The following is a 25,958-nucleotide window of genomic DNA, read 5'->3' on the forward strand; positions in this document are numbered from 1 at the left end:
GCTCCCTTCCCTCCCTCCCTCTACCAACCCACGCTGCTGATGTTCCACTGCTCTGTGGATGATGCTCTCCTCATCAAAGTCCAGGGAAATTGAGAGTACGGACACGATCTCCGGTGGTCCGAGCTTCTCACCTTCCTCATCGGTGAACCTATCGTCACTGAGAATCACCGTTACCGACGTAGTGGCCTTCCGAGACAGCACAATGTCCTCATCCTTCGACGTCCGTGTTCGTCGTCCGCACAGCTTATCGTCATCCTAATCGCTCGAGCTACTCTCGATGTACGTGTGATCCTCACTCGAAATGATCTTGGTACACTTCCGAACGATCATCTCCGGTTTCGATGCGGTCTGGCCCCCTCCGGTGATGTCCATTCCATCGTCGAGTGTCTTCAACGGAACGGACACTTTACGATGGAAATCGATCAACCGCAACTGACAACGATGTCTTAGCAGTGGACGCGTTGGAACCTGTGCCTTCAGATCCATCTGCTCGTAAACACCCCCGGAACTCGTACTCTCCTCCACCGTCGGCCACTTCCAACTGCAGCATGTTGTTGCCGTTTTTAGCCAAAAAGGTTATTTTTTATCATATTTTTCATTTTTTGATCATCAGGCAATTTCGTGAGGTGTAGCGTCTTATCGCCATATTGGAAATTAAGAACATCTTTAACCATCTTCGTACCGGCATCTTATTCACCGTCCCGTATTGCATACAATGGCCATAGCTATGAAATTTATTATAATTCCCTATCGATCGATTGATGAAATTAAACCCAGAACATCAACAGTAGACAAACAACGATTCCACTACTTCAACGATTGTTTAGATGAAAGCAAGATGACTACGATTATGCTATGAGGTCATCGATCTATTTACTTACCCAAATCTACTATATAGTCGCTCTGGAACAGATCAATATGCCATTTCTTTCTTCAACGCTTCAGACAGCGAAATTATTGTTGCGTGATCATGTAGCTAACCATTAAAAATAACATATTTGTCATATTTATCTTTTATTCTATTTATCTCGAATCTACTACTACATGTACATGCTATCTAGCTTAGCTACATCCTATTGTTCAGAGCGACAATAACAAAAATAAACAAAAAATGCTTTTTATAAAGGTTGATTTTTGAACAATTGTTCATACGTTGTTAGGGCAAATTTTTGGTCTGTTACATTCTCTAATATGGCCTGTATATCCAGTTGCTTTTCTTGTGATATGTTTTCCTGAAGCGTTTCTAGAGTTTGTTGCAGTTCATTTATGTATTTTTTTGTTTTCTCCGAGTCACATTCATACCATTTTTGTTCATCACCTTTGAGGCCCAGTCTGTGATTAATTAAGAACTGCACTACTCGATCGAAACCATTTTCCAATGCAAAGTGAAGAATACTTCTACCATTTCGATCACAAACACCGAAACAGTCCATATTATACTCTTCTACCAACCAAGTAAATTCCTTGTAACCCGACAAGATACTCGGATCCGAAACACAATAGTGACCAGCATTCCATCCATTCTCCGAATCAACTTCATTCGGGTCAAGCTTTTTCTCTTTTATGAGGTATTCGAGCATATTATAGCACTCAGCTTGTATGCAAAGATGCAACAAATTAGGTTTTCCTTCACATCTGCTCGCGAGGTATTCGTATACTGGCGTTGCAGTCTTACAATTCTCATTCCACCGTTTTTCCAACACTTTCATGATTAATTGAAGCAATGATTTGTTAACCTCCAGCTCCAGCATTTCAACCAAAAATCGTGTCATCGAGAGCCTTCCATACGCAACTGACAGAATAAGCAGAGACAGATAGTCTCGATTCAAAGTCACATCATTGGGCAATTTATCTATGATTCGCCATTCTATATTCTCCTCACCAATCGTGGCTAAATCAATGTTGTCATTTTCCTCTTTCTCAAACTCAACCTCCATGCTTGGTTCAACGCCTTGTAAGGTGCGATAATGACCAACGAACACTTTGAACATGTTGGTTCTGTTCCTTCTGATGCACTCCCTCATGCAGGTAAGCAATTCGTTGTTGGTGCTTCTAGCCAATGCTTGACGCATCTGATCCTCATACTCAATCATCAGATGCTCTAATATTGTGACCGATCTGTACTTGATTGCTGATCGGCAGGTATCTTCAACGATATGATCTTCTACATTCCCTCGTTCCGTTAGATGTTCAATTTTTTCTGGCGAGAATCTGTGGATTAGTTTAGTTAATCTATATAAAAGGCAATCACACCATCCATTGAATGGAAGTTGTACTGCTATTTGATAAACCTCATCATAACATTCTCTGTAGCGCGCGCATTCGTCTGAATTCCTTATTTCATGCTTGTCTATGTCGTACATTCCGAGATAACACTCTATGATGTATTTTGCCGTTCCAATGGTACCAGCCTCAACAGCAACATGGATTACACTCTTTCTTTCTTCGATACTGTTGAAGCAAAGCTCCTTGAGTTTATTCCTGCGACTTTCCGTCAGGTCTTTGATATAAATAACATCGGATGTGATCTCAAGAACCCGTTTAGTTATAAAAGGTAATAGATAATCATTTTCAGTTACGCTACATTTCCAGATACACTTACATGAACCATAGTAGTGGAAGATATTCCATCCATTCTGCTCATTGACGGTCATGACATTGACCATGTTGTGTTTAATCAAGAACTTGGCCATACAGCCGAGTCCATTTTGTGTCGCAAGATGTAACACATTTGCTCCCTCGGCATCTTTTTCGCCAAGATTTGTGATTCGTTCAAAGAGATATGTGAAAATCGGAACAAAATCAGGCCAACTGAACGCACACAAGTCTATGTATATAGTTCCCGGTTCATCAATATATGACTGATGTGCAATTTCCATAATATCGATTAGAACCTTCCAATCGATATTTACTTTCAATGTTTCACATAAATGTTTTATCATTGATTCTTGTTTCAAGCATACAGCAAGGGTCAAGAGCTTCAATTTACAAATCTCTTCCACCGATCTGTTGGCCGATAGAATCGTTTCAACTTGGTTGACCAATTCCTCTAAATTTACTGAAGTCAGTTCATATCCTTCATCATCACATTTTTCAACAATTTCATACAAATCAGCATACTGATCAACGTCGTTTGAATTGAGCATCCAGTAGGTGACAGGAAGGAAGTCTGACGAATATAGGCTCCTTGCTGTGCAAACTAACCAACCAACATCATAAATCGGTGGTGAAATCGCGTCAGGAAACTCACGATGCAAATAGTACAGCAGGTATAAGGATCTACATTTCATTGCCATTTCGTACAGCTCTTTGGCATTCTTTTTTAGTAACAAGTAGCCATTATTTAACTCTTGTGATTCCTCGCGGTTCGTTAATGAAATCTTAGCTATTTGCCTGTACAACATACAAAGTACTTTCCAATGCCACCTTTTCTCTGCAACCGATTTCGAAATCTCTTGAATCGCATAGAAGCAGAGTATTATGTTTGATATGGCATCACCACGTAGGGAGTTGATTTCATTTAAAGCATTGAGCCCCACTTTTCGAGCCACAATGAGTAAAACTATGTCTCTCTGTTGATTTTCCATGGCGAGGTGGAGAATGCTTCGTCCTTTCTTATCGAAAACACCAAAACAGTCCATGTCGCTTGCTTTTGATAGCATGTAACGGAATAAATTAGTTTTATTACCATCAACATAAGAAGCTCTGTTGTCATTGTCATCATCATCATCGTCATCATCTTCATCGTCATCATCATCATCGTCATCATTAACTTCGATTATTTGTTCAGCCCAAAATGAGCGTTGATTTGAAGCACATAAATGGAAAACATTCCAACCCTTTAGTTCATCAACAGCCTGGAAGTCGATATTGTATCGCTCTATCAGACATTTTGCGAATTGAAAAAGATCAGATGTTATGGCGAGACGAAGCATTTTATTCGCTTCGCTGTCGCTTATATTCGATGTCTGGTCCAACAGACATTCATATGCCTTGCTTGGATTTATTACAGTCTCAAGATTTAGTTTCGAAAATAAGTGATTAGTTATCATTGCTAGAGAATAGACAAAGCTAGCGCAAAGATTCAACATGCATGACTCTTTCATATACCTAAGCATAGATGGTCTTACTGTTGCCACACATAAAACCAGCAACGAGAGAATGTTTTCATCAATCATAATTTCACTTTGTATTTCTAATCTTGAAAAACATATGTTAATTTTGAAATAGACAACTAATCGTTTCATATTGTTTTCGACGTAATCAATGAGATATCTATCTACATCACTTTGAATCGAACAATTAATAGAATCGCTTTGAATGGAAGGAATTGAACCGGGTTGAAAATCTTTGATCTTAATTCGAAAACAGTAGAGATCGAAAAAATACTTGAATTCATCTTTGTTATTCTTTATTAAAGACAGTACTATGCAATGCCATAGATAGTCGTCATTTAAAATGGATGGATCATTGGTTCTAAAGCATTTCAGGACCATCATCGATTGTCTTTCCAACTCAAAATTGAAATATGAATTCCTTATCATTCGAACGAAGTGTTTCTTACCAGCGCACTTTTGAATTACACTTTCCAGCATCCAAACCGAATCTTCAGCAATAATATCTTTTACCATTTTATTACCGCTGCACTCATTATCGTCACCTATCGTCGTTGCAGTTGTGTCGTTGACCAAGTCAGCAACCACTTTATCACAGAATTGCTTTATCTTTCTGTAAGCATCGTGTGACCTATTCTCGACTGCCTTACTGCTCCAATATCCCATAACATATCTAGCATATTTTGCAGCTTTGCAAATTTTATCTTCACCAGCTGAAGCTACATGTTCGTAAAGAAAATCTACATTAATCGAAGCCCCGTGATGCAAGAGATAACATATCAACCCGGGTTTGTCCCTATGAAAAGCATAATCCAAAGCCGTCCATCCAAATAATTTTTCTTTTGCGTTTATTGTGAAGGATTTCATGGAATCTGGCAAAAAGTGTGGCCAATCCATTTCAAAGTCGTAATATGATGCAATTAAATGCAATGGAGTTCTTTTTCCATCGTCTTTCTCATAGAGCGAGTTTGGATTGGAAGAAAGCAATGATTCTACTTTGTTGAAATCACACTCAATAATAGCCAGATGTAGTGAATGGCGTTTGGCAAGAATAGTGTCAATATTCTCCCGTAGCTCTGTACGTTCCTCATCCCAGAACGACTCAAGGCAAGATATCTTTTTCCTGTATTGTTGATTGCCTTCTACTCGCCGCTTGACAATCCACCAAGCAGCCAAATATTCAACGAATGTACGATGAATAAATCTTACTCTCCCATCACCGGTGCTATGAATTATTCCAGTTTTTTCACTGCCTTCATGTATTTTTTTCTCGTAATCCTCAGCCTCTCGGACCTCATTTGCCGATAAGATAATATTCCGCTCATTCTCGTTGAACAACACATGTAATGCCTCTAATCCATGGAGCAGTTTCACTTCATCTATGGCATTTTCAAATCTTTCAATTTCTTCTGGATTATCTGCTATATTTTTATCTCCCCCTTTTTTGTCATAGAGGCGATGTCGGATCTTTACCTTCACAAACTCTTCAACAATAAACGACGCCTTTGATAAGTGTGAGATCGGCTCAAATAGCTTTATCTTGAACGTTTGAGAAGAAAGCTGTTGGTTTATAGTTTCATTATTATAAATACGATCCCCCAGAATGTCCACAGCCATCATCAGGTTTAATGGAACATCACTCATGCTACCTAAACTACAAAGTACCATGTAACACAACGATTTATAGAAATCAGATACCTCTTCATTGTCAGTATTTCCATTATTCCATTTCACGTTGATTATCTTGAATAGAATTAATGCTTTATCCTGAAGCGATAGAGGTTTCAATTTAAAAAATGAAGGATCTTTGAATGCCTTTCCAAATTGCTCTTTGAAACCATACGGGCGGCTGGTGAGATATATTTTCCCTACTCCTTTAAATAGTTCAAACAGAGAGAGGAACTTTAAAACCACCTCTTTATAATGAGGTGCTATTTCATCAAACCCATCCAACAACAATATCAATTCCCCTGCATTAAATTTTTCTTTGAATACGAGCAGTTGGATTAAGCTGTTTAACGGTGGACCGTGATTTAGTGTCAGATCTTCGCTCACATTTGCTTCTCCATCAGAAAAAACTAAATATTTCGAACACTTCTCAGCCAATTCTCGATCTAGTTGAAGTGATGAACGAAGCAGTTTGTACAACATTCTCATCGCTTCGGTTTCATCGATAACCTTTCTAGCCTCTTTCTTTGGGCCAAGTGTAAATGGTTTAAAGTCAGAACAATCATCGGATAAGTTACATCGAATAATCCAGGATGAAGGATTTCGGTGCCGCAAATGCCAAGTCAACCATGTGATGTTGGTTGACTTTCCTTGTCCTGCTTCTCCTAACAATATCAACACTTTCTTTCCTTCAATACCAACGATTGTTTCGCGTTTTTCCTCTGGATTATCTCCCTTCCCGAACATTTTAATAAAAGTCTCTTCTTTCTTAAAAATTTCTGTTATTTCCTTAATGCTCACTCCTTCCTTGTTGGGTTCTTTTATGCTTTTATAAACGTCAGAGTTTTCATTCCACCATCTATTCTCTGCTTGGATGTTGCTTTCCTCGTCAACCCAAGGACGATGAACATAAGTACTTTCGATTTCACGATATTTCTTCGAAATTTCTTGGTTCTCGTCCATTTGCCTTCCCCAGTACAACAGTTTAATAACTTGTTCGATTGGAAGTTCTTGGAAATTATTCTGGAATATCTTGGACGACAAAATGGTTGTAGTACATATAGGAATGGTTTCACAAAGAAACTGATTCCATGATTGTTCGATCAAGTCGCGTACACGAAACTCACTAAGGTCAACTGATTCTACTTGGTTATTTGATTGTTTGTTGCTGGGTTTCTTGATAAGAAACACTTGCATTTCATAATTTTTAAACATATCTACTCGCACAGTGTGCATTCCATTACAGATGATTATTAAACATTTGGCGTGTACAGGAAGGGATGAAAAAATGCTCTCTGCGTGTTTGGAATCGTTAGGGAAATCTAATTCTTCGAGGAAAATCGGTTCTTTACCCTGTACAAGCAAAATGTCTGATATTACCGTCGCCCCAAAAGGAATGTCGTATGCCTCAAGCTGCAGAAAGCTTTCTATTTCAACTCGCTTGTATAAGCTAGAAGCTTCAAGAACGTCGTGACTTATTCGAAATGGCGACGTCACAACTTTTCTGCGTAATTTATCTGAAATACTCTTTAATTTGATGTGTGATAGAATGTTTTCAATATTTTCGAAATCCTTTTTTATATTCTCTGAATGCAGTGGTTTGGCAAATGGATCCATCAGCCAATCAAAATTGGTTTTAAATAGTATTTTGGTAGCTACTTTTTCTTCAAGACATCTTTTCCGTTGACCAATAGCCATGTGATCATAATCAACATGCAAGCTTCTCCAAATTTCTGCTATTGCGTCATCCAACCCTTGCTCACTGTAAGTGCCACAAAACAGACGAAACCGATCACAAAACAATTTGAGGGAATCATCCGCATTATCATCTGGGAATGAATCTGTGGAAGAATATTGATTTTTTTCATCCAACAGAAATGGTTTCGAAACATGGACCCGTTTCAATTTCAAATCATCCCATACACATCCCTCGATCGTGAATTCTTCTCGGTATTGATCTTCAAACTCTTGTCTAAATGCTTCATATCCTGGCATTGAGTTGGAGAAGGATGAATCCAGAAATTCTTTTGTAAACCCGTATGAATCACTCGTTGAAGCTTCATTCCTATCTATTACATTCAAAATTGCTTGACGATACTCTTTAAAGAGGGAATTGCTGTACGTAATCTTCTTGTTGGGTTTAGTAGCTTCGACCAGTAGTCTGGCTAGCCTAGAACGCTTGGAACATTTCCGTAATAATTGATGAAAATTACTAAACATACCGTCCGCAGTCCATAGTTTATCGTAGTCCAATTGATAGTATTTACCTCCAATTCTATCAAATAATGATGAGACATAGGAATCCAGAGATGTTGTTGAATCGTCCGTGACAGCTGGTTCGACAGTTTTCCAAATATTATTTGCCTTGTCGTTGATATCTGCATTGGTGCATATGATAAATCCTTCCAGATCGGTTGTTGATTGTTGTTGATCGCAGAATGAGGTGAAGTACTTTAGAATAGCAAAGGGATTCTTCGTATCACCGATGGTTGTGAAATCCTTCACCGTTATTTTGGGGGCAGGCGATCCCAGTTTGTGTTTGACTTGTATCTTTAGTATTCCTTTCTTTTCGCCATCTTCGAAGTTATACACGATGTCATCGAACTTTCCAGCTGTAGGATCCTCCGCCGCGGCCGGGTCGAAAGCCTTTTTGGCATTTGCCAGGCAAACAACTATCCCAAACTTCAATTGATACGATGTTCCATGGAGCGCATGTTTCAGTCCCGTTAGATTGCTTTGGACTTTTTGAGAATCGTGATGCTCGTGAACCTTTTTGCCCTCAGAGGGCAAGGATGGATCTGAAGGCGCCATTTGATGCTTCGAATAACTCGTACAAGCAGTTACAGCAAGTTTTCCCAGTTTCTTCGAATCAATCGGCATACAAGAAAGCTAGATTAGGAGGCGAAAAAAAAGAAAAGAAAGTAATGTCGTTACATATGCGACCACGAAAGCATGCTACACGGGATTGCGTTCGAACAGAGAAGCCTGATACGGTGCTCGCCAAGACACAGAAAGTACCAGCTGATTGACGAGTTTCTCTGCAAGGTTTAGAAGCTGACGGATTGACTGGCTGCTCTCTGAGATCGCTGCTAAATCTCTACCCGGTGTCACCGATGATAAAAGTTAGTGCACCATTCATGCAACAGCAAGGTTGACAGGCCTATTGTACACTGTGAGCAGTGCTATCTCGAAATGTTCCGGAGAGCGCTACTAAGGTGCCTGGATAATGTCGTGTTTCCAGACCGATGGAAACGACAGAAGCTTCTGCTGTGGCTAAAACCTGGCAGGAACTCTAAGGACGCCTTGTCCTACCAGCCGATATGTCTGCTAGACACCATGGACAGGGACTCCTAGAGCATCTAATACTGAAGAGCTTGATGGAGCCCGGGGCCTTTCTGGAAGCCAGTTTGATTTTAGGAGGAGGAGGTCCTGTTCATTACCGTATTAACCCTCGGTTGGGCACCCGGGTACCCGGGTATCCATTTCAAGTTTCAGCGAAAAAATGAATGACTTCCCGTAAATATTTTTTCACGAAACTCCGGATCCCCAAAGTACAACTCATTTCACGCCGAATTGGCATCGGAATTGATTTGATAACTAATATTTAAAGGTAATTATGGGCCGACAAAAATAACATACGCCCAGTGGCACCCGGGTACCCGGGTACCCAGCGCGTTGCCTATGCATATGAGCTATGTTTATAAACACAAAACAATGCTTTTGATCAACATTTATCAATATACTCGGGTCTATCAATTGTTAAATAAGTAAACTACAATATTTTAATGAAAATAAATTCAAATTTTAATTATTGTTGCATTATAACACCAGCAATAGGAGAAAAATAAGTAACACATTATTCAGCCCTTTATGTGCAATTTCAGCTATACATTATTTCTCATACTGATTAAAAATGGTTTGTACAATGCCATTTTCATAACATAAGAGTAAACCATTCGTTTATTTTGATTCAAAAGACTTAAGGTGGGGTTTCGGTTGACCCAAGTGAGAGCTCTGATGGAAGTGGAAGGCACCGCGATAATTTAGATTCATATACCCTGTAGTTGATTTAGTATTTGGGAATTTCATTTTACCAAAAAATGTTCCATATTTCAATTTTTTCAAAAACCTAACAATCAATCTTACAACTTGCGCATTCAAGCAAATTTCAATTAGATGACTAGAAAACTTTTCCCCTTGCGGATGAAGTAGTCGCCGTTCATACTACTTTTGCACACCTCACATGTTGTTTTCTAAAAATTATATGAATGTGACGGATAACGAAAAAAGATTTTGTTGCTTATTGTTCCTTGCAAAGCTCCAATATGTGTGAAGTTCTGCGACAATAACAAGTAAACTAATTGCAAGTAGCTGATCGATTGTGATGATTCTGTTTCTCCCGGGTAAGACATCAAATATTCTACTTCTCTGGCGTGAATACTTATCTATCAGCCAGAAAATGATTGCCCGGTGGTAATCTAATAAGTAACAGATTAAAAAATAATACATTTTAAAATACACGGAAACTTCTTTACTATACACTGTTAGCTTTGCGCGAATGTATTGTGTAAACGTGAAGGTACCTTGATATGAATAGCTGCTCGTAAATTTGTGAGGAATACCAATGTAATGTTTTACAAAATTACTATTTCGCATTGTACATTCCTCTCTTACTGAAAATTATGTACCTTTCACATCTGCAACATCAATTCGTACAAATGGTATGGTATGACGAAAGTGTTGGCTATGTCGGTCACCATGGTCAGCATCACTAGTATCAATTGTGTGGGTTATGCAAGAGCTTTTAACGATGCAAAACAGTTTTATTCGAAGAAATAATTAATTTCATTGAAACAATTACGGAAAAACCATCATTTTTGGATTTTAATGCTTGCTATGCGATGTACTCGGTAGAGAATGGTCTCAATGATATTATGTTCCTTGTTTTTATTGTTTTTTAATGCATTTTGTTTTGATTTTGAAACAAAAACACTTTTCCAAGACCCTTAAATTAGTTCTTGTGCACTATTTTTGCCAGAAAACTAATGAAAACGGCGGAACAATCACTTAACTATGCAATGCACATGAGCTGGGTACCCGGGTACCCGGGTGCCCAACGAAGGGGTAAACGCCGGGTGCCCAACCGAGGGTTAATATCGATATGGTACCTAAGTCGATGAACTCGCCCAACGTCCACCAGCTGCATCCCATCGGAAAATTCGCTCCTAACCTACATCGTAGCATTTATTGCAACAACTTTGTGGCGAAAACGGAGAAAGAATTGATAGGAAAACCACAGAAATACCTGGAAAACAAGTGTGCAAACGTGTTATCGACCTTCATGTCGAAAAATCCAGCTAACTACCGAAATGGTTCTCAGAATTGTGCAGCCAGAATTTTGTGTAAAATGTGATAAAAGACCTTCTAAATGTAGTTTACAGATCTCCATAATTTGTCTAAGTTTTTTTTCTTATCGCCATTCAAATTTTGTCTCTTTTTTAACGCATACGTTAATTAATCATCTCCTAGCGAGCGGCATTTTGGTGCGGTCGTACGAAACCGCATATTTCCGCGATCTTTTTGTGTCGAAAACGGGAAAACTGCATCATATTCACGGTTAGGAATTTCGTATCGCACCAACGTGAAGTTATAATTTTAAAAATAACAGACGATGGTTATAACAAACCTAAAAAACCTCGCTAGGATGCCGCATCGTATGCAGATGCACGAAGGTCGGACATAGGAAAATAGATTAACGACCGACGCAATAGGCGACAAGTGCATCACTGCATGTGGTAGCATTTAAGGCATGCGGTATATCCGAAACGTATTTTCTAAATATGTGACTTTTGGAACGAGATCATCCATTTCGCTCGCACCTATCGATGATAGGAAACGAAAAGGGTATATAAACCCTTTGGAACTTTGAATAAATCGTCATTCTACTTAGAGAAATCACAGTGTTCTGTTTTATTCTGATAGGAGAACGGCAAACAACGCTAGCGTATGACCCACTCTGTAACTGATTGAATTTTTCAGATTCACAGCGCGATTTCAATCAAATGACCAGGAACTCTCTAATAAGTTATACACGGATACCGGTCAATGCGTTATACGCAAGCCCCGCTCCGTCGTCTTTTGTTACGATTAGCGTCCTGCCAGCTGAAGTAAGTAGAAGTCCGCGTTCGGCCCGTGGAACGCCAGCGGTTCGAGTCTTCATAAAGTCGCACCCGGATCGCCCCAACCCGTTACACTAAGCCTCACGAAATAATTTCAAACGTTAGTGTTTTGCCACGAATTGTACAACAACAATGTAAACCCGCTAAACAGGAAGATACTTTTAGGACGTAGGACTTTTCATTACTCTAACTCTCTCGTTCAAGCAAAAAGACAAGCAAAACGTAACCAAACCAAATGATTATGCTATTATGGAACAAAACGTCCTTACATACAGTAAGGAGGGGCAAAAGTTCGAATTAGGCTTTTCTAGAAAACGGCTTCACCGATTCTACCAACACTATACGCGTTTGAAAGGTCTTGCAATCACCTCACCATACGTCCCGTTTGACAAACTAGGTGGAATACTAATGTACGAACCTGAGGAAAGTCCTCAGTAACAGTGTGGGTCTCTCACCCACTAAACCACTAGCTTGGTTTCCCGTTACCGCCCTGTCGCTGTGTGCCTCTTTCGAGATGACTCACAGCGAGGGTGGCAGTGCCGAGGCACTTGCACCGTAACAACACAAGTCTGAAGCGACTAAACTTTTTGGAATGACGTTGTTCAAACCATCTTACATACTCGTCACTCCCGAAAAACCGTTTCTCCCAAAACTAAGACGGACCGTGCCTAAGCACCTAAAGGTTGCGCCAAGGCATAGGTTTTTCCCCAGCCACGGTGGGTCTCAAGGTCGATTAAGGATGTCCGAGGAACATCCGCTTGTTTTCCCTTTTAACCTATGCATTTGTTGCTGGTCGTCGCCAGCGGCCTGAGAACGCTGGAACTCCCGCCATTCCACGCGTAGTCTCTCCATTATGCGGCCAACGCAGTTGCTAGCGGTGCTGAAAGCCGACGCAGGTCGGGCAGTCTGGCGACGGCGTACGCTGAGTACAGTGAAGATTCTTCCTGAAACACACATGTACCGATAGGAACTGGACGAGGCAAGGGTTGATCTCATCGTACTTACGAGACAGCCATCTCTCGACATTGGGAATTAGACGATACGTCCATCGACCTCTGCCCGCGAACAGGACACGCGTAACGCAATACCGAAGTGACTATGCTGGCTAGTAACCTCTTCCTCGAGCAACTAATGCCTCCCGCACCACGCATAATGGCCGAAAGAGCGTTAAGGGCCCCAAGCGCCTTAGTGGTAGCATGATCAACGTGGCTGCCGAAGGTAAGCCTGCGATCTACCATCACCCCGAGGTACCTGATCGCCTCCTGAGACCGAACCACTAGACCATCGAGGTCAATTAATATCTCGCATGATGGGCGACCTTAAGCCCCACCCCAAACATCCACGTTTGCACGGCTTCGATCGAGCGCTCCGTGTTAACTTTCACCTCGCTCAGGCTCTGGCCACTGACCGTCAGGACCATATCATCGGCAAAGCCAACGATCAAAGTCCCGACCGGAAGTCTCAGCCGCAGGACCTCATCCATATATCACGTTCCTGAGTGTTGGCCCTAGAACGGATCCTTGGGGAACGCCAACCGTAAGCTGCACTTCCTGTGGTCCGTCGGTCGGTGTCATAGATCAGTACTCGATCCTCAAAGTAGCTCCGAAGCATGCGGCAAAGGTTGTTGAAAGCGTTCTTCACGTCAATCGTAACAACAGCACAGAACGGCTCACCTGAACGTCTTTGAATACGTGCCCTGTTAGCAGATGCAACAACCATTCGAATCTATCAGACAGGTCATTGGCTCCCTCGGTGAACGCCGTCAGCCTGTTAAGGATCAGGCGCTCAAGGAGTTTGCCCGTGGTATCCAACAGGCAGATCGGTCTATAGGATGAGGCGTACCGGGTTTTTGGCAAACGCAAAAGCTTCTGACGTTTCCAGCGGTCCGGAAATACGCACTCCTCCCGGCACTTTTGAAGCGCCTTCCGAAACATAGCGGGACAGGATAGCAGGGCGATGTTTAGGAGTCCATCCGGACCGGGTGCTTTGCCCGGGACCAGGCTGTGAGCTGCTAGTTGTCACTCCTCATCCGTAACAGGCGCCATCACCTTGCCCTCGACTGCACCGTAGGGTCCGCAGTCGGGCAGGGTATGTCTCCCGAGACACGCTTGAGCCACGGAGGACCCCGTAAGCATTCCTAAACGCCCCACCCCAGATGTTCGTCTCCGCGTCTTTTATGAGCCGATGGAAGCCGATCGCTTTTTTGGCCTGCTTGATCTTCACGGAGAGAGCTTTCTTTGCGCCCTTGAATGTCAAGTGTGCGGACTCTCGCTCGCTGTCCGTCTTGCACCGTTGCTTTCTGCTCCGAGCCCGACGGAACGCACCTGTAGCTTCGAAGTCCACCACGGGGACGAGTTCTTGCGCTTTGGTTGTCCACTGCGTCGGGCCATCGTCACGTCACACACAGTGACCATCGCCGACGTCAAGGCCTCTAGGCGCTGTCGCTGTCGTACCTGCATATGGTAGCAGTGAAGAGGTCCTTCTGGAACGCTAGCCGGTCTTCCAGCTTGCTAGTCGCGTGGGTTCAGCCTTGGATCGACATCCAGGCGGGTTGCTGCCCTCGCAAGATGGGGCCGTTCTCTCCACGCTCTACCATAGGGCGTGATGGTCACTGAAGGTGAAGTCATCACGCACCTGCCACTGCATTCCACTTAGCAGTTCGGGGATGCAAAAGGTCAGGTCGATGCAGGATTCTCGACCATTCATTCTGAACGTGCTAGCTCCACCGTCATTCACCAGCACCAGGTTCAGACGATCAATTGCCTCCTCGAGTCGATCTCCGCGCGTGTTAAAGTCACCAACCGGTACGATGGGGCGACGATGACGGTCCAGCAGCTCCACTATGTTGTCCAGCATGCGTGCATACTGGTCAAGAGCACGAACACACTGTTACTCCACCGATTACTGCAGCTGCGAATCCCTCGTCCGTTTGTGAAGTAAGCCGCTCCTCGATGATACACCTTCCGCTTGTGACTATCGCAACTAGGCCACAAGCGTCCTCACACCAGCTGGCGTCCTTGGTATTGGACCTTGTGTGGTTCGAACAGCAGAGCAATATCAGTCGTTCCACCCGATCGGGATGCTGCCCGCCTTCACTAGGTTCTCCGCGTCTGCTAGCGGAAGACGAATCTCCGCCAGCATCTTGTGGTTGTAGAAGCGGCGCAGCTTTACACCGTGTCCAATATATTCTCATACAACTTCAATCGTCTATATTTTCCTAAAGGATGGGTTGTTGTTTTTTAATCCGAGCCTTCTTTTTATTAAGAAACTTATATTAATTAATTATAAAAAAAGGTTCGAAATTACTCCGCCCCCAAACATTCTTTACTGGCTTCAATCGCTTCTCAAACCCATCGCACGCGGCACGGACGACCTTCATAGGCATTTCATCTCAAATTTTATTTATCGCTGCTTTGGATTGTATCAAACTGGACAGTTTATGGTCGTTTAGCAATAATAACATGTACAACCAACCGAAAAAGTCCAGTGGGTTAAGATCTGGTGAACTGGGAGACCATTGATTCTTCGCTTGAAATCTGGTTAAATTGTTCCTGCACCAGTCTTGGACCAAATTCGCTGTGTGCGACGGGGCTCCATCTTGCTGGAACACATAATCGTTGTTTCCGTACAATCTTTCCATGCTAGGTTTCAGCACTTTCTCTAAAACTTCTGTTTTTTAATACATTGAGTTAATTTTTATGCCTTTTTAAAAGAATTAGAAGTAATATGCCGCGCTTACATTACCCATCTGTGCCCTTCATAGTAGCCACAAATTGAAAATTGGGGATGTTCTTTTGATTATCTGTTACTTCCTTGAAGTTTCTGGGCCACAATCTACATTATGGCACTGTTTTGGACATTATGACTTTGCTTTAGAACAAATAGTTTTCATCTAACAACACAAAGTCTCGGCCAGCGTGCCGAAATCGATTTTTAAAACACAGGCACGTAATGTTTGCTTCGTTACTAAAATCAAACCACCAACAGAAAACAGACCAATCCAACTCTCAAAATACTAAGTAAACACTGTAATTTAAAAGAAAAATATCGATGCTTGAGCTGTAAATGTACCATAACCCAGCAAAAGGCTCCTGCTCGAAAAATCGACTTTATAATATTCTACCAAAACGCTCGAGGCCGACGGACAAAAACCTCTGAGCTCCGACTCGCCTCTTCAGAGGACTAATTGCGACGTCGTAATGCTATCGGAAACCTGGCTTGACTCGTCACTACCGTCTGGCCTCCTATTCGACCTTTCCGAATATAGCATGTTAAGGTGCGATCGCTCGAATCTGAACAGCACCAAATCGGAAGGAGGTGGCGTTCTGATCGTTCGATTAAACTTCGTGCTGCTAGGATCCCCGTCACTTGTTGTTCGCTGGAGATGGTGTGGGTTCAGATCTCCCATCGATCGCGACCATGAATCTTCGTAGGCGTAGTGTATATCCCCCCCTACTTCTCAGCCGATGAGGACACATTCGAGGCCTTAGCAGAGTGCCTGAGCGACGTGTCGCAACGAATGGCCCAGAACGATTTCCTCATCCTTGGTGGTGATTCCAACCAACTCCGGCCGGCTATCCTGCAACGAATCCCGCTTGCCAACTCTAATTCTTGCGCGGTGTTCATGGGCTTGCTACAGCAATCACAACTTCTCCAGATGATCGTGATGCAGAATTACATGTGAAGGATGCAGGATTTGGTTTTAGTGAACTCGACGTGCGCTCCACTTTTATCGATCCAACCGGCTGCGTTCCAGCTTGTGAACCTGGATCCTTATCACCCTCCTCTATCATTAGCTCTTAAGCTTCCTCTTTCCGCAAGCTCCTCTAACTCCTCTGCTCGTTCCTCGTCTCCCGCTTTCAACTATCACAAAACGAACTACTTCAGATTGTGCGAAATCCTTTCCCACATCGACTGGTCTTTTTTGTTTTTATGTTCAACAGTCGATGAAGCTGTGGCTCAGTTCAACGAAATCACTATTTCTTCTCTTAACGCCTGTTCTCCTCGTTACTATCCTCCTTCCCGTCCTCCGTGGTCGGACAGTACGTTGCGAAGCCTCAGTCGCGACTGCAACCGTGCTAGTCGACGTTACAACAACAATCGGTCAGCCTTTAACAGGACGATGTTTAAGCTTGCGTCAGCGGCTTACCGCCTGTACAACAGAGCGTGTTACCGGAGGTACGTAGACAATATTCAAGAGCGTTTCTGATCAAATCCGAATTCCTTTTGGAGCTTCGTTAACGCCCGCAGAGGGAGGGGCTATAGTATGCCGAGCTCTATGTTTCTGGACATGGAGCAGGCTGACAGGGAATCGGACATCTGCGCTCTTTTCTCGAAACATTTGGTCGGTCTGTTTGATGCTCCGATACAGGACCCATCGGCACTCGAATCTGGTCTCGCCTACACGCCGTCTGGGGTTTTCTGCGTAAACGAGCTCCCGGTTAGCGTTGTATCTGTCGGCAATGCACTCCATAATCTTCGACCATCTACTTAAAACTGCTGCGGTACTTAAAAACTGCGCCCCTGTCCTAGCAGCTCCGCAATCGACACTTTTCAAGATGTCCCTAAAGTCGAAATCTTTCCCGGCCTCCTGGCGTAGAGCACACCTAATTCCCACTCATAAAAAAGGGGACAAGTCATGCGTGGCAAAATACCGGGGGATATCGCTGATCAGTAACTGCAGCAAGGTTTTCGAATCTGTGATCCACCCCTCGCTGTTATCTGCGGTGAGCGCTTGGATCAACCCTCGCCAGCATGGCTTCATGCCGAAACGTTCAAACGTCTCCAACCTCGTGGAATTTGTCTTCTCCACCACTGCAAGGCTACATCACGGCATTCAGACGGATGCCATCTACACAGATTTCAAAGCGGCTTTCGACCGTGTTCCACATCCTCTTTTGGTTGCTAAACTCGGCAAGCTTGGCGTATCGCCCAACATTCTAGCATGGCTTCAGTCCTACCTCTCTGGTCGCTCATGCAGAGTAATGGTAGGATCTTCCCTTTCGGTGGAAGTCCTCTGCACTTCGGGCGTCCCCTAAGATAGTGTTCTTTCTCCTCTTTTATTTATTCCGTTCGTGAATGATATGTGTAACATCCTGCCTCCTGAGGGTCATCTGCTTTATGCTGTTGACCTAAAAATCTATTCCCCAATCCACAGCATCGACGATTGTATTGCCCTGCAAGAAATCCTAGATTCTATTTCCCTCTGGTGTTCAGCCAACTTCCTCCTTCTGTGTCCTGATAAGTGTTCTGTAATCTCTTCCTCTCGCTTTCATATGATTTCTTTCAACTACCTGCTTAACTCCGTTTCTTTGTCCCGCGTCTCCTCCGTCAGGGACCTTGGGGTGACGCTTGATCGCTGCTTAACGTTCCAGGAACATATTCAATCAGCTGTGGCAAAGGCCTTCAAGACCTTGCGGCTGATTAGGGCATTCTCGCGAGACTTCAACGATCCTGGCTGCTTTAGGTGTTTCTATTGTGCGCTCGTGAGACCAACCTTGGAATACGCAAGCATCGTATGGAACCCGGCTGGTGTAATGCTTGTCTCTAAGATTGAGCATATCCAACGGAGCTTCACGCGTATGGTCCTGTGGCGCAGGGGGAGTGCTCCTGCCTTCACGCTATCCTACTCTGCCCGCTGTGTGTTGCTCGGACTGCCGACATTGGAGCTTAGACGCACAATCCGCGCAGAACCTGTTCATTGGTGGCGTCCTGATGGGTAGACTAGACGTGCCGGGTCTCCTGGCCCGTCTCCCCCTTTACTGTCCATCGCGCACTTTACGCCACCGCTCTCTCTTCCTCGTTCCCCGTCGACGTACCCTACGGCACTACGGATCCTCTCCTTCGGTGGCTCCGTAGCTTCAACCTCCTCTATCACTTGTTGGATTTTCACCTCTCTTTCTCTGCTTTTCGTTTCGCCCTCTTCACTGCTCTCAACTCCTCTTCATCGAGCGTCGTCTGATCGGAGTCGCGGGATTCTCGCAGTCTCGGTTGTAGTTTGTTTTGCATCCTTATTCTATTTTTCACCCACCTGTGCCTTTCCCTCTATTATTCATGAGCTCCCGCTTCTTTATTATGTCCTCCTTAGTTTTAAGACACTGTGTCTAGTCTGACGACGAACACTTTAAATAAATAAATTAAATTAAATTAACAGCTTGTATATTGCGGCGTATTCCTCGTCCTGCGCCGCTTTGACCAGCAGAGCGTCCCCCCTGATCGGTGGTCGGCTTGGCGTGGCCGCCTTCTCTACACACGCTACCCTCTCATTAGCCACCTTCTTTTCCCTCTTCAATTCTACCACCGTAAAACCGTCCTGTTCTCGACGTTCCTGTCTCTCTTCAGCGAGGAGCTTACCTCCCCGGGCAACCTCTGTCTACGTGCCACTGGTTTCCAACGTCTAAGCAGTGTGTGTCGTGCCGGTTCGTCCGCCGTTATGCGATCCGTAGGTCTGCCAGCTGCAGGACCGCTAGCTGGTAGACGTCGAGCAGAGGTCCTGACTGCCGAGTCTTTGCCAGTGCGATCATCCGGTCCACGGTCCATCCACTGGCGACTATAGTACGCACATACCTCTCCTCTCACCCGCGACAGTCTAACGCACACGCGACTTCCTTATCAGATAACAACTGATTGCGGGCACTCTTTGCGCGTTTACACCACACGCACAACACTATGCGCAGCTGATCGACCGCGTCGTTTTGTGAAAAAACAAACGGTGTTTCCCCGTTCGGCCACCGATCTCGATGGCTCGCCGAACTATTTGCCAGCTGCTGGCACACTACGGCTTCCTTGTGAAAGGCATCATTACCCTAGTTTTCGCTGGAAGCACACTTTTCTGCTTACTTTCGCCGGAGCCCGAAGCAAACGCGTATGCTCACTCTCACCTCAAATACACCAACCCCAGGAATTATCTGTCTCTTAAATCTTAAACCATAAAACTGTTTTTTAACAGTGAAGCGCCCCGCCTCGCGTTCTCGAGTCTTGACGCTTCTTCGTATGCCTGGAAGTATGCAACCGCATAGCCCTTGGAGAATTGGCCAGTTCACCATCGCAGCACAACACGACACCGGAGCTACCTGCGCAGCCGATGACCGATGCGACGCGACGACGATGTGACACGACAGGAAGACAACATGCGCAACACGTCGCCACCCAATGCGCCCTGACGACGATGTCACAACGATAACGAGGTCACAGCAATGACCTCATTCTGGAAGTGCGGAACTTGCGGTCCAGCTGTTTGTATGAAAGTTATACAAACAGAGCCAAACCAAAGCATCAGCGAAGGTCGGACCCGGAACCCGCGGATAAACATCGGTGTCTGTTTGGTTTTGCGGAGTCAGCAGTTGAGACTCGGGAGCGAAGGGGGTGAGAGGGGTGGCTTCTCCACTTAGAACTTTAGAGTATAAATAGGCTAAGATAGACCTTAATAAATGGGAGTTGGAAGTTTGTACTCATCAAGAAACCATCCGCGTTTGTCTTGAGACCGCTACAGCTCATCCGAAAGCCTCAGCTACTCGATCTTGCTCTGGGCCCCACCCGTGGTAACCCTTGTGAGACACCGAGTCAGCATTTGACAGGCCTTTTCGTCCGGACCAGCGATCAGCGACCAGCGGAATCAGCGACAAGAGTCTCTTCCAGCTCCTCTGCAGCATCGCACACTTTGCTTCGGCAAACGTTTCGGACTGGCGCGGCGTAATCGGTCGCGACTAAACGCCAGTGCCGTTACAACAGGTATTCTTCGAGTTGTGGTAGAGTAAGGCGGGGCAAAAGTTCGAGTGGATGGCAAAACCCATCCAGTTAACGTAAAAAACTGATGCTGTGATTAGTTGATGTAATAAAAGAGTAAAAACACAGAAACTGTACACATTACTTCGTGAATTACTGGAAAAACGGCTGATTTTAAAGGAACGAGCTTTCCATTATCCATTTTAACCAAACAAATTGTCATTTGATCGAGCTGGCATTTTTACAGTAGAGAGATAATTTTTTTAAAAATAATTCAGTGTTCATTTTTTTCTGTTGTAACTTTATTTAATTCATTTTATAAAAATAAAAATCCATTAAGCCCTAACTTTTCCCCCAACTTACTCTATGTATTCGTCGCTCAATCTTAAACTGGTAATACAGGATTTTACTCTATACTGCTAACACCTGCCGAGCCTAGGCTTAAGGTTACGGGGCACCGGTCATCAGAGCGGGATGGTGTTTGTCCTTCTGGAGCCGAAATACCGATCTTGCCTTGAGGAGGTTCCTTCGATATTCGTCTTCGACCGGGTTGGGGGCTCTTGTTATACTAAAATTTGACCCCATCCATCCGACAGGATGCGTGGTTTCGCCTCCGTTCCTCCCCCAAAGTGGCCAAAGTATGTCGAAAATATGGTGAAAGGGTTTAGAATCCTTTTTCGTTGTCGACACACATGACGTTTGAGAAGTCACACATGACGAGACCAAATTTCTTGAGCATCAGATTGCCCAATGACTGGTGCGTATCGCACGCCGGACTGCAAGAACACATGCTTTTATCTCAAGCCCCGACGTTGTTCTCTCTCCTCTCCTCCTGCATGGGCCAAAACCTTCTATTTCTTCATTCGATTATCGTCATCTGCCTCAACATTTTGCTTGATTCTGCAAACAGCACCGAGCAGCACGAGTTTCATTACAATCTGTACGAATTGATCGCCGTACTCTTATCCATGTATGATGTATGGGAAAATGTCAACTTGTAAAGGCTTTGGAGCAGAATGTATGATTCGTGGTAAATAATGGTCGTTTATTTGCTCTTCGTTTCAGTTGATTGTGCTAGTATTGTTCATGAAGGTTTCAGCGAACGATGGCAGTATCCGAATCTTGGCAAACTGTATCTTTATTATTATGCTTCATGGATGTATCTTCCCGGTGCCACAGTGCAATCTACCGTTCTTCATAGGATTATGGATGAGGGATCTTCGACAAACGGTCATCGGCGTACTCTCCCACTGTGTGAAACGCGCTAAGATACGACCGCGCACGTTAGAGTAACAGATAGGGCTGCCTGCCGCGCGGGTGAATCCATCACCGCCATTCAGCCACACCGACGTGGATCTGTGTGGACCGTTCCAGATTACTTTGAGTTCGAAATCGAGAACGACTACGTCAGTGTTCGTGTGCATCTTCATATGTTTCGCCACGACGGCGGTACATCTGGAGGTCGTCGAACGCCTTACGACTTTAGCGTTCATTGCTACCCTCATACGGTTTGCCTCGCTACGGGAGCGACCAGAGTGCGTGTATTCCGACAACGGTCGGAACTTCGTTGGAGCCGCACGCGAGTTGACGCTACTTCATCGGACCTTCAAGAAGGAAGCGCAACAGCGCAGGGTAATTGAAGCGGCTGCAGAGGAGGGCATTAATTTTTCGTTTATTCCTCCCCGCAGCCCAAACGTCGGAGTATTGTGGGAGTTCAACATTAAGGTAGGCAAGCGCCTGTTCAAGGGCGCTACGACGGGTGCCCTCATGACGCTAACGGAATTGCAGACGCTCATGCACCAAATCGCTGGCATCATGAATTCCCGTGCACTTACGGCAATGCGGTCAGAGCCTGATAGCCCACAAGCGCTGACCCCGGCGCATTTCCTCATCGGGCGTCCGTTCACCACCATTCCAGTGCCGTCCACTCTTCAAGAGGATGTGAGCGGACCCACCACCTGATGGAGGCGCGTTCAGAGAATGGCACAGCGATTTTGGAGACGCTGGAGATACTCGCTATCTCGCGGAACTTCGGTGCCAGGCCAGGTGGAGGAAGACTTCCCATCATCGACGTCAGTTTGGGATGGGCGCCTACGTCCCAAAGGAGGGAGAAAATGGTGACGTACAAAACCGTCCGCCACTGTTTTCGCCCGAGCGAAACGCGGCTCAGCAGCAGCTCGCCGGCAACGCGCCGGGAGCAGCTACGCGATAGATACTAAGACTAGGATGAGGCATTGGTACGCACGGGAGAGAGGAGTCTTTTTGGATTAAAAATCGAACTAGCGGCTAACGGGCAATTATTAGAAGATTGCGTCTTCTAACGTTTAACTAATAAATTATTGAGATTGTACGCAATCACAGAAGACTAGCTACCGTACACTAGAAAGAGCAGTATGGCAATCAGCTTCATGATTGCGCTCCTCAGAGCTCGTCAGTATACTCCGTATGACTCTCAGCTCATTCTGATGAGTTGGTCATGAATATCAGCGCCAAGGTACTTGATGCTCGTACCAGTCCTTACCATGAACTCGCCGACGATAAGCATAATGAGCTCTAGATAGGCGCTCTAGATAGGCGAATGGGTAAAGTTCCTCTATACTCTAAGAATATTAAAAGCTTTAGTAAAATTGGTATAAAAGACCTCAAAATCTTTTCGTTTGTCCCTTATACCAGTTTACAACATTAATGAGAGTGGCGGAGATTAAAGCAGAAGCCGCAGAATACCTTTGAAGAAATATTTGTGTTGTTTCCAGAACTAGGTCACCGTCAAATTCGTCCTGTTCGTCTGATCGTCTTCGTCTATCTCGGTTCGAATTATTAGCTTGCGAGGTTGACGTTCAATAAGTAAATTTATTAGAGAAAAGACGGCAAGCAACTTACATGGAATTACGTGAGTTTTCGATCAAATTAGCCCATATTCCTGCTACAATGATAGAGTAGAGCAATCGCGCTAATTTATAACATCTATAAAAACTAGGTAAGATGTCTGGATGCTGTAATTGTAACATTTACATTCACCAAGTTACATTCAAACCAAATGGACTTTAAATCGGCACACTTTAAACCCGTTTTTCTTGGTTGACCGTTGCTCTATAAAAATGGTGCTAAGAAATCAGATAGAGGGTGTGTATGAAGGGATGTACTCATTTGCTTTTAATGCGGTTGGATTGAGATTGATATCGGAATGATACCATAATCTGCAGCCCCAACGAGATGCAACGCAGGTCAGATCGTTATCGAGAATTCACAATGCCCGAAGTTGGCCAACAAATTAGCAACATTTCTGGGAAAAATGACTAAACAAGTGCGTAGGTTGGACATCGCAATGACGAGCGCATTCCGCACCGCAGCACTCCAGAACGTGATGTTTGTCTAGGCGGAAACACCAGACGCCTCCACCAGAGATCAGCACTAAGCCCTAGCGAAAGGAAAGGGAACGGCAGTGCGTGAAATCTGAGCACGAGCAAGCGGGCTTCAAAGCGGCCGTGATTTCGATTAGGAGGATTAGTCGTTCTTCTTATCGTTGCCGACTTCTCTGCTTACACTTGCCACATTCATCATAGTTTGCGAGTGACTCCGTAGAAAACAAAGTCACTTATTTTTTATCACGAACGTCGATTTTTGAGATTATTTGGAATGGATTTGGAACAAAGACTTAACTGGAAGGGATTAGATAGTAATTTCGAGACAACTTGCGTCAGCCTGAACGAAAGTGGGATTTAAGCAATTTTGACATGGGTAGCACAGTAAGGAACTACTTTAAAGTTAACACGTTGAATTCACCATTCGTTTTGGATACGCTACTTATACACTTCTCCACAAATGGATAGAAAAAGCTACTCCTAATGATGCAACTTGAACCCAACAGAATATGTTTTAGAGTTATGGGGGGAAAATGACCAAACCACAAATAAACAGTCTTGAGGGGTGAGGGGCAACAATAAGAGAATATATAGAATACTATTTTAGCAAATTACACGCAAAACTTTGTCAATTCCAAGCCACGCCGATTGGTTGAACGCATAAAATCAAAACCAAACACTAACAAATTAAAAAATATTAGTAAATGACTCTTATAATATAATTGAACCTAACATACTCCAGCCACCAACACCCGAAAGCATCGATTCAAGCGTAACTTAGGCGCTATCAGCAAAGATAAGCCGTCAGATAAGAATAACATTGGATTTCAATATAAAAGATGGTCCTGTCCGTCGCATAACTGTAGTACAGACAAATCAGTCACTCTACGTCTTCCAGTACGAGCAATAGCGTAGAGAAGCGAAGAACACTGATTGGAATCGGCGTAAGATCGCGTGGTTTCTTCATCGCTTGAGGCTCCAAGAGTTCTGTACTTTATTTAGCGTGCGTCCATTACTTTAACAAAGTGGTACCGATTGTGCACGTTCAAGTTAGATTCGTTATACCTAGCAGTGCAAACGGGTTAGCACTGGGTTGTGTCTAATCGGGCTGATTTCTACGAGCTCATCGCGTATTCATCTTTGGCGGACAGTTTCGTAAGTTTCTTAATTAAGTTAAGACTTGCTTTATCGTTTAATGGATGGACCCTGTTTTTAAACGCCAACAAAACTATCTAGTGCTAACAAAAATGGTATCGAAACGTAAAAAATGTTCTGTGGGAGGCAACTTTTCTTTGTTTAAAGCTTTTGAGTAGTGTATGTTTTTGTTAAAACATTTTCCATTTTTTTATTAAACATTTTTTTGTTAAACATTACCATATTTATTTACAAGGAAGCAATAGATAGAAAAAAATGGACAGGTATTTCCTCCTGTCCTGGAACCTGGGGTGCTCGGTGTTTAAACATATGTTGTTAAACATAGCTTCGGATCCAATAGTTAAAATACTTAACTGTTTACAACTGTTGTGTTTATGAATCATAGATTAGAAGGACGCATGAAGCAATGGGCCTGTTGGGGTCTGTTGAAACTTTAAAAAACAGAATGTTGCGTTAGGTTCTATCCCTCATACTTTTATGCTGAGGAATTGATGAAGAGACGAATGGCAGGGCTAGCTGAGAGTTTTTTTAAAATAGAAATAGTAAGTTACCATTGTTAAAAAAAACTACAGTCTGTTTCATAATGATAGACCCTGTTTTTCAATGTCGCGCTCATTATATAGCGCCTGAAAAATAGTTAAAAAACTGTAGAAAACTCTCCTATCATCCTTGTTCATATTTAAGGGCCCTCAGTGACTTTCTACTAGCATGCTATACATGGGTTTTGCAGCTAAGCTTGCGATCTATCATCACCC

At 43.8% G+C, this 25,958-nt stretch overlaps 2 protein-coding genes across 2 annotated transcripts in view; one reads left to right on the forward strand and one right to left on the reverse strand.

Annotated features, from left to right (window-relative positions):
* LOC125955395 (uncharacterized) overlaps nucleotides 1–259 on the forward strand; it is a 6,597-nt gene extending 6,338 nt beyond the window's left edge. The window contains exon 4 of the mRNA XM_049686530.1: nucleotides 80–259. Within this exon, the coding sequence (XP_049542487.1) occupies nucleotides 80–259 (180 nt within the window). The remainder of the gene's footprint in view (nucleotides 1–79) is intronic.
* Nucleotides 256–25,958, reverse strand: part of LOC125955396 (uncharacterized) — a 52,126-nt gene continuing 26,423 nt past the window's right edge. Inside the window, exons 6-8 of the mRNA XM_049686531.1 lie at nucleotides 7,707–8,050; nucleotides 1,051–1,073; nucleotides 256–541 (exon numbers count right to left, since the gene is read on the reverse strand). Of these exons, the coding sequence (XP_049542488.1) occupies nucleotides 256–541; nucleotides 1,051–1,073; nucleotides 7,707–8,050 (653 nt within the window). The remainder of the gene's footprint in view (nucleotides 542–1,050; nucleotides 1,074–7,706; nucleotides 8,051–25,958) is intronic.

The sequence above is a fragment of the Anopheles darlingi genome, chromosome 3 (genome assembly GCF_943734745.1).
Source record: "Anopheles darlingi chromosome 3, idAnoDarlMG_H_01, whole genome shotgun sequence".
NCBI lineage: Eukaryota > Metazoa > Arthropoda > Insecta > Diptera > Culicidae > Anopheles > Anopheles darlingi.